This window comes from Sus scrofa, chromosome 15 (assembly GCF_000003025.6).
Source record: "Sus scrofa isolate TJ Tabasco breed Duroc chromosome 15, Sscrofa11.1, whole genome shotgun sequence".
Lineage (NCBI taxonomy): Eukaryota > Metazoa > Chordata > Mammalia > Artiodactyla > Suidae > Sus > Sus scrofa.
The window spans coordinates 105,839,112-105,852,121 of record NC_010457.5 but is presented as its reverse complement, the minus strand read 5'-3'; the positions used below and the strand labels follow the sequence as shown (position 1 = coordinate 105,852,121).

Here is a 13,010-nt window from a genome sequence, read left to right as displayed (position 1 = left end):
ACTGAGTGAGGCCAGGGATTGAACCTGTGTCCTCATGGACACTAGTCAGATTCGTTTCCGCTGAGCCACAACGGGAACTCCAAAACTGTGCCTCTTAATAGTCACTCCCTATTTCCCCCAAGTCTTCCAGCCCTAGTAGAATGCTGGAGCAGCAGCCCACTGATCTCTTTTCTGTCTCTACAGATATGCCTATTCTGGATACGTCATATAATAAACAGAATCATACCTTGTGACTGGCTCCTTCCATTTTGCATGATGTTTGCAAGTTTCATCCATGTTGTATGAGTACTTCATTCCTTTTTATAGACCAATCATAATCCTTTGTATGGATATACCACTTTTGTTTATCCACTTTTGTTGGTCCATCCATATTGATGGATAGTTGTGTTGTCTTCAGTTTTTTGCTATGGTGAATAATGCTGCTGTGAACATTTGTGTACATATTTTTGTGTGAACAGACGTCATCAATTCTCTTGGGCAAATTGGGTATATATCTAGGAGTAGAACTGCTGGGTCACTGTAACTGTATATTTACCAGTCTGAGGAACTGCCGGAATGTTTTTCAAATGAAATGTTTTCCAAAGTATTTTATGTTGCCACTATGTAGTATACAAGGGTTCCAATTATTCCATATCTTTTTCAGCACCTGCTATTTTTCTTTTCGATTATAAACATCCTAATGGGTCTGAAATGATACCTTATTGTGGCTTTAATTTGCATTTCCCAAATGGCTAATGATGCTGAGCATTTTTCAAATCCATTTGTATATCTTCTTGGGAGTAATTTCTATTCAGATCTTTGGTCCATTTAAAAATTGGATTATTTCTTTTTTTATAGTTGACTTATAATAGTCCTTTTTCATATTTTTAATATTAGACCTTTATCAGATATATTATTTGTAAACATTTTTTCCTATTCCTTAAGTTGTTTTTTCAACATAAAAGAAAGTTTTAATTTTGATGAAGTCTTATTTATGTTTCTTTGGCTGCCTGTGCTTTTGGTGTCATATCTAAGTAGCCTTTGCCTAATCCAAAGTCAAGAAGATTCATACCTACGTTTTCTTCTAAGCGTTTATAGTTTTAGCTCTTACATTTAGGACTTGATCCATTTTAAGCTAATTTTTCAAATGTTGGGAGATAGTGATCCAAATTCATTCTTTTGCATATGGATATCCAGTTGTCCCATTAACATTTGTTGAAAGACTTCTTTTACCATTGAATTATCCTGGCACTCTTGTCGAAAATTAATTGATGTGTGAAGATTTATTGATTTGTTCTGGAATCTCAATTCTATTCTATGCTTTTGCCAGTAGGGCCACGATATTTTGAAGACCTCATAGACAGACCATTCTTAAACTCAAAGCAACAAATTCAAGTATTGAAATTAGCTCCACCAGTTTAGAACTTTTCAGCAGCACCGTTTTCATCTATAGCCATCAAAATCGTGTCCAATGGGATGGTGTTTTATTTCGTTTAATGACGGTTCTGTGTTGGCCAGGGTTGGTTAACCAAAAATGACAGCTCTAGGGTAAGAAGTCCAATTGATTTTGGGAGGTTGTCAAACAAGGCCAGGGAGAGACAATAGAAGTATCTTGGCTCAGCCTTCAGAAACGCGCAAGGTGTCCGAGAGAGAGGGAGGAGTCGGGGCTGTCAGTACGGTTCCGAACGCTGACTTAGGCACCTGGAACTTTTCCCCGGGGGATGGGCTCGGGACCGAGGCACAGGGCCTGGTCTCAGGGCTGCTGAGGGGGCCTCGTTAATTCACTCGCGCGGCCACCACTAAAGCCGCCCTCAGCCCTCCCGCCTCCGGGAAGCCCCTCCACCCGTTTTCCCGCCTCGCCTTTCCTCTTTTCCCTATCCCTCCCCACAGCGCGTAGCGGAAGTGACGCGAGGCGTAGCGGAAGTCCCTCCAGCCGCGGTGTTGTGCTGTGGGGAAGAGAGACGGATTTGTAAACCCCGGAGCGAGGTTCTGCCTACCCGAGGCCGCTGCTGTGCGGAGACCCCGGGTGAAGTCACCGTCACCATGTCTGACCAGGTACTGGGCTGGGAGCAGTCCGATGGCGGTGGCGGAGGCCTTACTCCGTAGGTCCGTCTGCTGCTCGGCTGGGGCGGGGGGGGGGGGGATGGAGGCGCGGGGGAGGGGAGCGCGGAATGGGGGGAGGGGGTGGCCGGTGGGGACTTGGCTGGCAAGGGAGGGGAGTGGACTAGGGCTGGAGACGCCGGGGCCTGCCGCGGGCCTCTGGGAGCCGCCCTGTCCCTCACTGGGCTCACTCATCACCCCCTGTGCCCCAGCGCCTCTGGCCGCGGCCTCACTTAAGTCGTCCCCCTTCTTTCTCCGGGGCCGACCAGGTGCAGAGCCCAGCTTCCACTTCCCGGAGAGGGTCCCTGCGGAACCCGTCGTCTTGCCTCTCCAGAGGACTGGTTGCAGAAGCAGGGCCCTAGGCCCCAGTTATGTAACGGGAGAGAATCCCTGCCCAGGAAGCTCTGTGGCCCTGAAATGCGGGTGGACTCCACTTTCTGGTTCTTGGTCTTTAGATAGTCCCGGAGTGGGGGCGTGGGGGCCGGGGGAGGGAGACGCTGTCTCTCGTGTTGCTGGGAACCTAGAAAGCTCTGCTTTCCTTTGGGATTGCAGCTAGGGCCGGGCCGCCGCCGCTCTGCTCTGAGTCTTTTCCGTGTGGGGGTGCAGAGCTGTCGCCTCTTTTCTTGTACTTTCCCATTTCTTACTCGGGATTGGTTCAGCAGCTCTCCAGTTGCAAGAGAGCACTCAGAATAACCGAGAAACAAAGTAGAACAGAACTTCTAGAGCAACAGAAAGCATTTCATCTGGGCGTTAATCTGAAGATGACTGATACCTTTGAGGAAAGGGATAGGAAAACTTCTTGTATGTAGAGCAGTTGCAAACATTTGCAGAAAGGTACCTGTTACTGCAAAATGCTCTGTCTCATTAATATCAGGAGTTTATTTGGAATTTGCACTCAATCAGGAGTGTTCGATTTTCCGTGGTAAATTTTTCTTCCTCGTCCTTTTCTAGGTAACCATGTTTATGACCGATTTTTACATTTTAGAGTTTTTGGTCTGGACTTTGTTTTGTCGCTTAGATGACTTTGACTTTTTAGAGTAATTTTGGACCTTGCTTGTTTAGTGATAGTTACCTAGAAAATTGTTTTTCATTCAACAGTATAAGTTACTTGAACTTTTAAATTTAACACACTTATTCCCTTGGCTTTTAACCTAGTTCAGTTTTGTACCACTTGGTGATAGCAAGTGAAACTTTTGTGGATTTGTACTGTTGGGCAAAATGTACATTATTTTTTAAAGTTAAACCATAATTTAGATTGGTTTTGGGTCGATTTTCTTACTAACAGTCTAGATTAATTCTCAAATTGGTATAGGAATGGCATTATAACTATCTCCCTAGATAGTTGTTTACTTGGTTACCAGACAGGAAAGAACAGGTGTAAATGCCTAGTTTCATCAGCCTTTTATTTTGATGCGCAGAAGTAGCTAAGAATCATGTTGAAATTTTACTATAGTCTGATGAAAGAGCAATGTACAGAAGGAATTATAAAGTCAATTGTAGAATTTATTGCTCCAGTTTGAATTCCAGCCATTTAAAAGTGACACAAAGGAAGAAATAAAAGACCTAGGATACTAACAGGTGGCTCTAAGCCAGAGGTTCTTCAGATTCTTTTCAGGGGGTCCTTGAGGCCAAAACTATTTTCATGATAATACTAGAACATTGTTTGTCTTTTTCACTCTCATTCTTTGATGAGTGCCCAATGGAGTTTTCTAAAGATGGGCATGACCTGGAATACCACAGCAGATTGAACTGTAGAAGTAGATATGGAAATCCAGTTGCTTTCTATTAAGCCAGGCATTAAAGAGATTTGCAAAAATGCAGAACTTTGGCACTTTTCTTACTTTTGATTTTGAAAAATATTTTTAATAAAATATTATTTGCTAATATATTAAAATGAATTAACATGCATTTAAAACATTTCTCAGTTTCAGTGTCTAATACTTAAATCTCAATAGGTATAACCAACCTAACAAAAGCTTTATGAGGTTCTAAATAATTTTTAAGAGTGTAAAAGAGTCTTGAGTGCATAAAATTTGAGGACCGTTGCTCTAGGCTGATTGACCAGCATCATTATTAATAATCAGGACCCAGTACAATTTTAGTGTTGCAGTGCTAAGGATTTAAAGATGTATGAAGCTGAACACTTACTCTGACGAGGCTTATGAGTGAGAGTAAGACTCATATCAGCAGCATGAGTCTAAACCACTGTCCCCAAAGGACAATCTTATAAACCAAGTTGTTTTAGAATGACGTACTTTCTGAGACACCTCTCAGAAGTTTATGTGTGGTGCTAAAATAGTGAAATTGAGTAATAATTACAAGTTAAAATAGGTGGACATGAAAGTCACACAAGACTTGAATTGCTGGATTCTCCACTGATAAATGAAAAATGATTATTTTTGGAATTTGAGTGAAATACTTTAATTCTAACAATGCCAGCATTATCCAGTGGACTGTTATTGAATAATCCTCTAATACAGGTTCTAAACCAGAGGATTATGAACCCTAAGGGCTGAAAATCCATTGAAATCGTATGGAAGTTGTATTTGTGCCTGTGTATTTTTTTTAGGGAGAAAGAATCTGTTGCTTTTATTAGGGGTATATGATCCCTCAAAAAGGTTAAGGACTAGCCTTTGAGCAGTAATAGAGATTTGATTGAGTGCTCACTTTTAGCTATATCTCACCTTGGAGTAAATCTGAGCACTTATATAGAACCAGAAGCTTAATATCAAACTGATAAGGTAATTTTTACAGGTATTTTTCCTACCTTCTTCCCTGTGTTAATGTTTATAGTGTTTCTTCCCATACCAAATCATCAAAGGCAGCATGGACTGCCACTGTTCAATTCAGGTCTGTTAATATGTAATAATTGGATGGCTGATTTGCTTCAAATGCTGACTGAATCTGTTGTAGCAGGTTAACTCTCTTTACTCACACCTCAGAGAGAGGGAGAAAGGGGATGGGGAGAGAGAGATTGAATGAATCTTCAGTCAAGGATTTGGAAGCATTATGTAATTCCAGTTATCTGTTGGTACCTAACAAACTCCCTCAAAACTAGTAGCTTAAAACAACAGTCTTCTGTTTTGCTCATAAATCTGTAATTTGGGCAGGGTTCTAAGAGTTGGACTCATCACTGCTCCTTGGCGTGTGGAGCCTCTGCCAGGATTACTCACATGATTGTGGGCTGTAATAGATGGGTTCTCTAAGTGGTCTTGTCATCTATTCCCTTCAGCATGGGGACCTCAGGATATCCAGAGTTACGGCAGCTCAGGGCTCCCGAGAGAGTGTTCCAGAGAACCTTGGGTGGAAACCCCAAGCCTCCTAGCAACTAACCTTGGAAGTTACATCTGCATTCTGTTGGTTAGGCAGATCACTAAGTCCAGCCCAAATGCAAGGGAAAGGCATTTATTTATTTTTATTGAGATATATTTGACATGTAACATATGAGTTTCAAGTGTACAACATAATGATTTAACATTCATTATTCACATTCAATATTCAATATATCATGAAGTGATCACCACAGTAGGTCTAGTTAACATTTGTCCACATGTAATTACGTATTTTTCTTGTGATGAGAATTTCTTTTTTTTTTTTTTTTTTTCTTTTCCCACTGTACAGCAAGGGGGTCAGGTGATCCTTAGATGTATACATTGCAGTTACAGTTTTTTCCCCCACCCTTTCTTCTGTTGCGACATGAGTATCTAGACATAGTTCTCAATGCTATTCAGCAGGATCTCATAAATCTATTCTAGGTTGTGTAGAGAATTTCTAAGATCTACTCTCAGCAACTTTCAAATATATAATACAGAATTATTAGCTATAGCTACCAAGGGAAAAGCATGTCTACCCCTCCCCCCTTTTTTTGGCCATGCCCAAGGCATGAGAAAGTTCCTGGGCCATGGATTGAACCGTTCCACAGCAGCGACCTGGGCTGCTGCAGTGACAACACCGAATCCTTAACCTGCTGCTCCACAAGAACACTTCTGTAATTATCTTTAATATACTGCATTAATTGTATTTCATTTGTTGGGATAGCATCATTCCCAGGTGTAGCATTCTTTTTTTTGGAAGTGCCCAAGACGGTGATTGAACCCACACCATAGATCCTTAACCCACTGCACCACAAGAGAGCTCCCCCTGCAGCATACTTTACATCTCCTTGTTGATGTTACTGATCTTCCTGTTAGCTTGAGATAGGAGGAGAAAATGATAAACTGGGTGTATGTTAAAATTCATAATAATGTATACTGTTCATATATAGAATAAGTGTGTTAAACTGGACTTGAGCATGTAGTTAGTGATACACATACTAAGCATTCCATGCCCTAGGAGAGGAATGATGTATTCTTTTTTTTTTTTTTTTTGTCTTTTTTTTGCCATTTCTTGGGCCACTCCCTCGGCACATGGAGGTTCCCAGGCTAGGGGTCTAATTGGAGCTGTAGCCGGTGGCCTACACCAGAGCCACAGCAACACCAGATCTGAGCCGCGTCTGCAACCACAGCTCACGGCAACGACGGATCTTTAACCCACTGAGCAAGGGCAGGGATTGAAGCCACAACCTCAGGGTTCCTAGTTGGATTCGTTAACCATTGCGCCACAACGGGAACTCCCTGGAATGATGTATTCTGACCTCTCTGGTAGGTATATGTATTAGGTACTGCTAGTAGATGTTGCAGACATGTAGATTATAATACAGCATTTCAGATAAAATGTTACCTGAACATTATTTAATAGTGTTTTAAAAACTGAGTATGGTTGTTATGGTTAGAATAATCATGAGGTTTAGTGGAGTAGATCAGATTTGAGAACTTTAAAGCAGTTGTCAAATATCTCTTGACACTCATTAGTCCCCCACCCCCCCACCAGTTAGAATGTTTCTGTTGTAGTGTTTATATATAGTGTTGCAATTATTTATTTAAATCCCTTTATCAGGAGTTCCCATCGTGGCTCAATGGTTAACGAATCTGACTAGGAACCATGAAGTTCAGTCCCTGGCCTTGCTCAGTGGGTTAACGATCCGGCGCTGCCACAAGCTGTGGTGTAGGTCGCAGACATGACTTGGATCCTGCGTTGCTGTGGCTCTGGTATAGGTCAGTGGCTACAGCTCCAATTAGACCCCTAGCCTGGGAATCTCCATATGCTGCAGGAGCGGCCCTAGAAAAGGCAGAAAGATTAAAAAAAAAAAAAAAAAGAAGAAGAAGAAAGAAAAAAGCCTTTGTCAGAGAATATGACTAAGAACCATGAGGTTGTGGGTTTGATCCCTGGCCTTGCTCAGTGGGTTAGAGATCTGTGGTGTAGGTCGAAGATGTGGCTCGGATCCTGCATTGCTGTGGTGTAGGCTGGCAGCTGTAGCTCCAATTTGACCCCTAGCCTGGGAACCTCCATATACTGTGGTGTGCCCCCCCCAACCAGAAAATAAAAAATAAATGCCTTTTTCTATTAGACTGCTTTCCAGGATCTGGAATCAGGCTTTATTCACCCTTTTTTTCCTGAAGTGCCCAGCACAGTGACTGAATACGCAGTAAAAGTTTTTGAAGAAATGAATGGTTAGATTCATTCATTTAACAAGTATTTATTGAATGTCAGTATGTTTTAGGCACCATTCTAGGCCCTAGAATTGGAAGGTTGCCTCAGAAATGTGAAATCAGGTATTTACTTCCTCCTCTTTAAATTCCCATGATGTCTTCTTATTGAGAAGGGGTTGGTTGTCATACAGTAGTTTTCCTTTTATAATGCGTTGTTGTATCTTCTTGATCTTTACTTCTATTAGCAATAGACCTAGTAACTTCATGTTCAGTGCTGAATCATTTGCTTCTTCCAGGACACTGGGATTGTTATGGGTAATTTTCTCTAAGTCATGTTTGGTATCCTGTTTTGGAATTTATTGAGTGTGGTTTTTTTGGTAGATAATTCTCTGATATTCTATTAAAAGGTCATGTGAGTAAATTCACACAGATCCTGTTATTGAGCACCTTAGTTTTACAGTTTAAAATTTGGAATTCCTGCAGCATGACTTAAGCTTATTTATGTTGTATATGTTATCATTTTACATGTTGATCATTCTTTTTGCATTTGATTGCCTTAACTGAGTAATCGAGACTATTACTCAGAAGAAGAAGACCCGAAGGAAGAAAGGGTGGAGTCCTGTTTGCTGGACTCACTGTTCTCAACATCTAGGGCCAGTTATTTTTAATGGTTTTATTGAAGATTAATGTATGTATGAAAAAGTATATGTGTATAGTTTGCTGTATTTTCACAAACTAGTCACATCCATGCAGCCAGCACCCAGATTAAGAACCACTGTCCTGGAGTTCCTCTTGTGGCGCAATGGAAACGAATCTGACTAGTATCCATGAGGATGCGGGTTTGATCGCTGGCCTTGCTCAGTGGGTCAGGGATTGGTGCCTTGAGCTGTGGTGTAGGTCACAGACGCAGCGCAGATCCTGAATTGCTGTGGCTGTGGCATGCGCTGTAGCTCCGATTCTGCTCCTAGCCTGGGAGCTTCCATATGCAATGGATGCAGCCTTTACTAAAAAGCAAAAACAAGCAAACAAAACCCACTGTCCTGATGCTAACACGTTTTAGTTTTGCCTATTTTTATACATTATAAAATTATGTAGTGGAATCATGCAGAATGTACCTCTCTGTAGAGCTTCTTTTGCTTAACATTGTTTTGAGATTTGTCCATATTGTGTGTAGTTGTTATGTGTTAAATCTCACGCTATATTGCATTCCATTGTGTAACTGTACCACAATTTAGCTGTTCTTCTTTTGATGCAAACTGAGGTGGTCTTCTAAGAACTGTTTATTTATTTATATTTGTTTATTATTAGCCTTACCCATGGAATATGGAAGTTCCCAGGCCAGGGATCAAAGCCGTGCAACAGCGGCAGCCCAAGTTGGTGCAGGGACAATGCTGGATCTTTAACCCACTGAGCCATAAGAGAGCTAGGAACTGTTTTTTGTTTTTGTTTTTTTAACATAATCCAAATGCTACCTATTTAAAGCATCTCCTTTGTCAATTTGGATTGCTTTTGGACTACCAGAAAATCTGAACTATAGTACATTAAACAAATATTCAGTTTATTTTTCTTGTGAAACAGGAAGTTCAGGGATTATAAGACAGCTCCACTGTGCCTTCATACTCATTTCTCCCTCTGCCCTTAGCAGATGTCTTCACTCTGATGCTTGTGTCCTTTTAGGCACAAAGATTTTTGTGTCTTGTTCCATGAAGAAGAAAGGGATGGAGCAAAGGGAAAAAGTATTCCAAAAAGTATGTCACGTTTTATCTCGATGGCCAGAAATGCATCACGTGCTGCTGTTGTTTGTTTTTACTGCAGTTTGTTTTGTTTTTGGGGGGCTGGCAAATTTAGGCTTCCCTTTGTAAAACAAGAAGGGTAAAATGGACACTGGTTAGGTAGATGACAATGCCTCTAAAATCTGTCTCCTAGTACTTTTGGATATAGTGAAGCCAGTGTGTTCTGGGCTTTGCATAGGTCCACATTGTATCTGCAGAAAGTTGGATTTGTACAACCAGTGGGATTTTCAGTTTTAATTTTTAGTTCTTGAGAAGTTGTCTGTGTATATCTAGCATATTTTTTTTTTTTTTTTGGCTTTTTAGGACCACACTTGTGGCACATGGAGGTTCCCAGATGAGGGGTCAAATTGGAGCTATAGCTGCTGGCCTCCACCATAGCAACGCAGGATCCAAGCCACGTCTGTGACCTATACCACAGCTCACAGCAACGCCGAATCCTTAACCCACTGAGCTAGGCCAGGGATCAAACCTGTGTCCTCAAGGATGCTAGTCAGATTTGTTAACTACTGAGCCATGATGGGAACTCCTCTATCTAGTATTAACTGCAGTTCTGGGGTTGAATGTAAATTTACAGAAGTCCCAGTGTCTTGACAGCTTGACTTAAATCTTGAAGTTACGGAGCTAAGTCTGGTCCCTTTTTTTGTTTTGTTTTGTTTTGTTTTGCTTTATAGGGCTGCACGCAAGGCCTATGGAGGTTCCCAGGCTAGGGGTCAAGTAGAAGCTACATCTGCCAGCCTATGCCACAGCAACATCAGATCCGAGCTGCATTTGCAACCTACACCACAGCTCATGGCAGTGCCGGATCCTTAACCCACTGAGCAAGGCAAGGGATCAAACCTGCAACCTCATGGTTCCTAGTCAGATTCATTTCTGGTGTGCCACAATGCAAACTCAAAGTCTGGTCACTTTAATTCCAAATGTCTAGTACTGTCTTATTAAGTTTGAACATATGTATCATGAGCTGAAAATATATGCGTATGTTTGTGTTTTTAGAATTGTAGTAAATCTGGGAGTTCCCTTGTGGCACAGTGGGTTAAGGATCTGGCATTGTTACTGCTCTGGCTTGTGTTACCGCTGGTTCTATCCCTGGCCTGGGAACTTCTGTATGCTACAGGTGTGGCTAAAAATTCTTTTTTTTTAAATTTAGAATTATAGTAAATCTATTTGAAATATTAGAGAAATTATGTTATTGTAATGGGGGGGTTGTATCTTTTTTTTTTTTTTTTTTTTTTGTCTTTTTGCCTTTTCTGGGGCTGCTCCTGCGGCATATGGAGATTCCCAGGATAGGGGTCTAATTGGAGCTGTAGCCACCGGCCTATGCCAGAGCCACAGCAACGCAGGATCCAAGCCATGTCTGCAACCTACACCACAGCTCATGCAACGCCGGATCCTTAACCCACTGAGCAAGGCCAGGGCTCGAACCCGCAACCTCATGGTTCCCAGTCAGATTTGTTAACCACTGAGCCACGACGGGAACTCCTCTTTTTTTTTTTTAAGGGCTGTACCCGCAGCATGCAAAATTCCAAGGCTAGGGGTTGAATTGAAGCTGCAGCTGCCGGCCTACATCACAGCCACGGCAATGCCAAATCTGAGCCGAGTCTGACCTACGCCATAGCTCATGGCAACAACAGATTCTTTGGGGTTTTTTTTTTTTTGTCTTTTTGCCTTTTCTAGGGCCAGTTCCCGTGGCATATGGAGGTTCCCAGGCTAGGGGTCTAATTGGAGCTGTAGCCACCGGCCTATGCCAGAGCTACAGCAACTCGGGATCGAGCCGCATCTGCGACCTATACCACAGCTCACGGCAACACCAGATCCTTAACCCACTGAGCAAGGGCAGGGATTGAACCCGCAACCTCATGGTTCCTAGTCGGATTCGTTAACCACTGTGCCACGACGGGAACTCCTCTGGGGGTTTTTTGTTTGTTTGTTTTCTAGGGCTGCACCCATGGCATATGGAGGTTCCCAGGCTAGGAGTCAAATTGAAGCTACACCTGAGGCCTATGCCACAGCCACACCAACTCCGGATTCTTAACCCACTGAATGAGGCCACGGATCAAACCTTCGCCCTCATGGGTGCTAGTCAGATTTGTTTCTACTGAGCCACGATGGGAACTCCCGGTTTGTATGTTTTAATAATGGATATAATAATTAGAATTATCCAGTGTAATTCTTGTTGAGCTGTATCATTAGGAAATGAAATAAGCTGATGTATAGTAAGACCTATGGTTAACAGAATTTTTGGAAAGTTTTCATTTTTCATAAAATATTTTATGAAAAAATTTAATGTATATGTAATTATACCTATACACCCATCTCTTGGCCTATCTTATTTCGTCTACATGACCACACTCCATTACTTCATATTATTTTGAAACCAATCTCAGACATTGTATCATTTCACCCATAAATATTTCAATATGTGTTTCTGAAAGACAAGGACATTTTCTTTTAACCTAATTAGGATACTGTTATCAGACCTTTAAAATCTAACAGGTTCATTAATGTCATCAAATAAGAGTAAAGGAGTTCCTGGTGTAGTGCAGCGGGATTTGTGGTGTCTCTGCAGCATTGGAATGGTAGGTTCGCTCCTTGGCCTGGCACAGTGAGTTAAGGATCTGGCATTGCCATAGCTGTGGTGTAGGCTTTAACTGTGGCTTCAGTCTGATTCCTGGCCTGGGAACTTCATATTCTGTGGGGTGGCCAAAGAAAAGAGTAAATAACTTCTTTATTTTTGGTTTTCTCCACAATTCCCCCTCTTCCAGAATAATGCATAATCCTTGTATAACTGAAAGGGTCAGTGACAGATTGAGGGTAGTTAAGTGTGCTGCTCTTTCCCTGTGATTGAATTGTCAACGTACCGATTGCCGTAGTGGTTTTTAGCAGTGTTTTGTTTTTTTTTTGCCTGCATCTGTGATATTTGGAAGTTCCTAGGCAATGGAATGAACCTGTGCCACAGCAGCCTCTTAAGCTGTTGCAGTGACAACACCAGATACTTAACCTGCTGAGCTACAGGGAAACTCCAATTCTTATTCTTTTGACTTGGAAATGGCACCAAAAAATGATTCTCTTGAAATTTGTACATTTGTAAATTGTGTTTTCTGTCCTTTCTTGTCTAGTTCTCTTTTCAGATCAAGCCATCTACTATTTCTAAGCTGTTTCATTTATATCTTGGCAAGAAGAACTGGTAGTGCCTGGTACTTGATAAATTGCTTTTACCATTTCCAGTTACTATGATTTAATCTCCATATGACACACACCTGAAAATTTGGAGGTTTCTAGTTCTGTCTTTGATCGTGTACATACATTTACTTTTCTTTACTAGTTTTTTCTGTTCTGGGGCTGTGTAACCTTTCCAGCCAAACCAACTAGCCCTCTTTGGGATTGTCTTTTCTGTGATGACCTACTGTTCCAGACCAAGTGCTGAATGCTTTCACTGTTTGGTGACTAGTGTGCCATACCATTCTGTATTGGCTGCTCTTTTACGGGGGAGAGAAGGAAAGAAGGCATACAAAAGACACTGAGGTCACTGGAGACAAACTTTGGCCTTTTTTGCCCAAGATCTCATTTTCCAGACTAGTTTGTCAAAGGAAAAAAAAAGACAGCATGTGAA

General features: G+C 41.8%; 1 protein-coding gene across 1 annotated transcript in view; it reads left to right on the top strand.

The window, feature by feature from the left end:
- The window catches only part of SUMO1 (SMT3 suppressor of mif two 3 homolog 1 (S. cerevisiae)), a 29,863-nt gene continuing 18,875 nt past the window's right edge, over nt 2,023–13,010 (top strand). The window contains exon 1 of the mRNA NM_001112676.1: nt 2,023–2,034. Within this exon, the coding sequence (NP_001106146.1) occupies nt 2,023–2,034 (12 nt within the window). The remainder of the gene's footprint in view (nt 2,035–13,010) is intronic.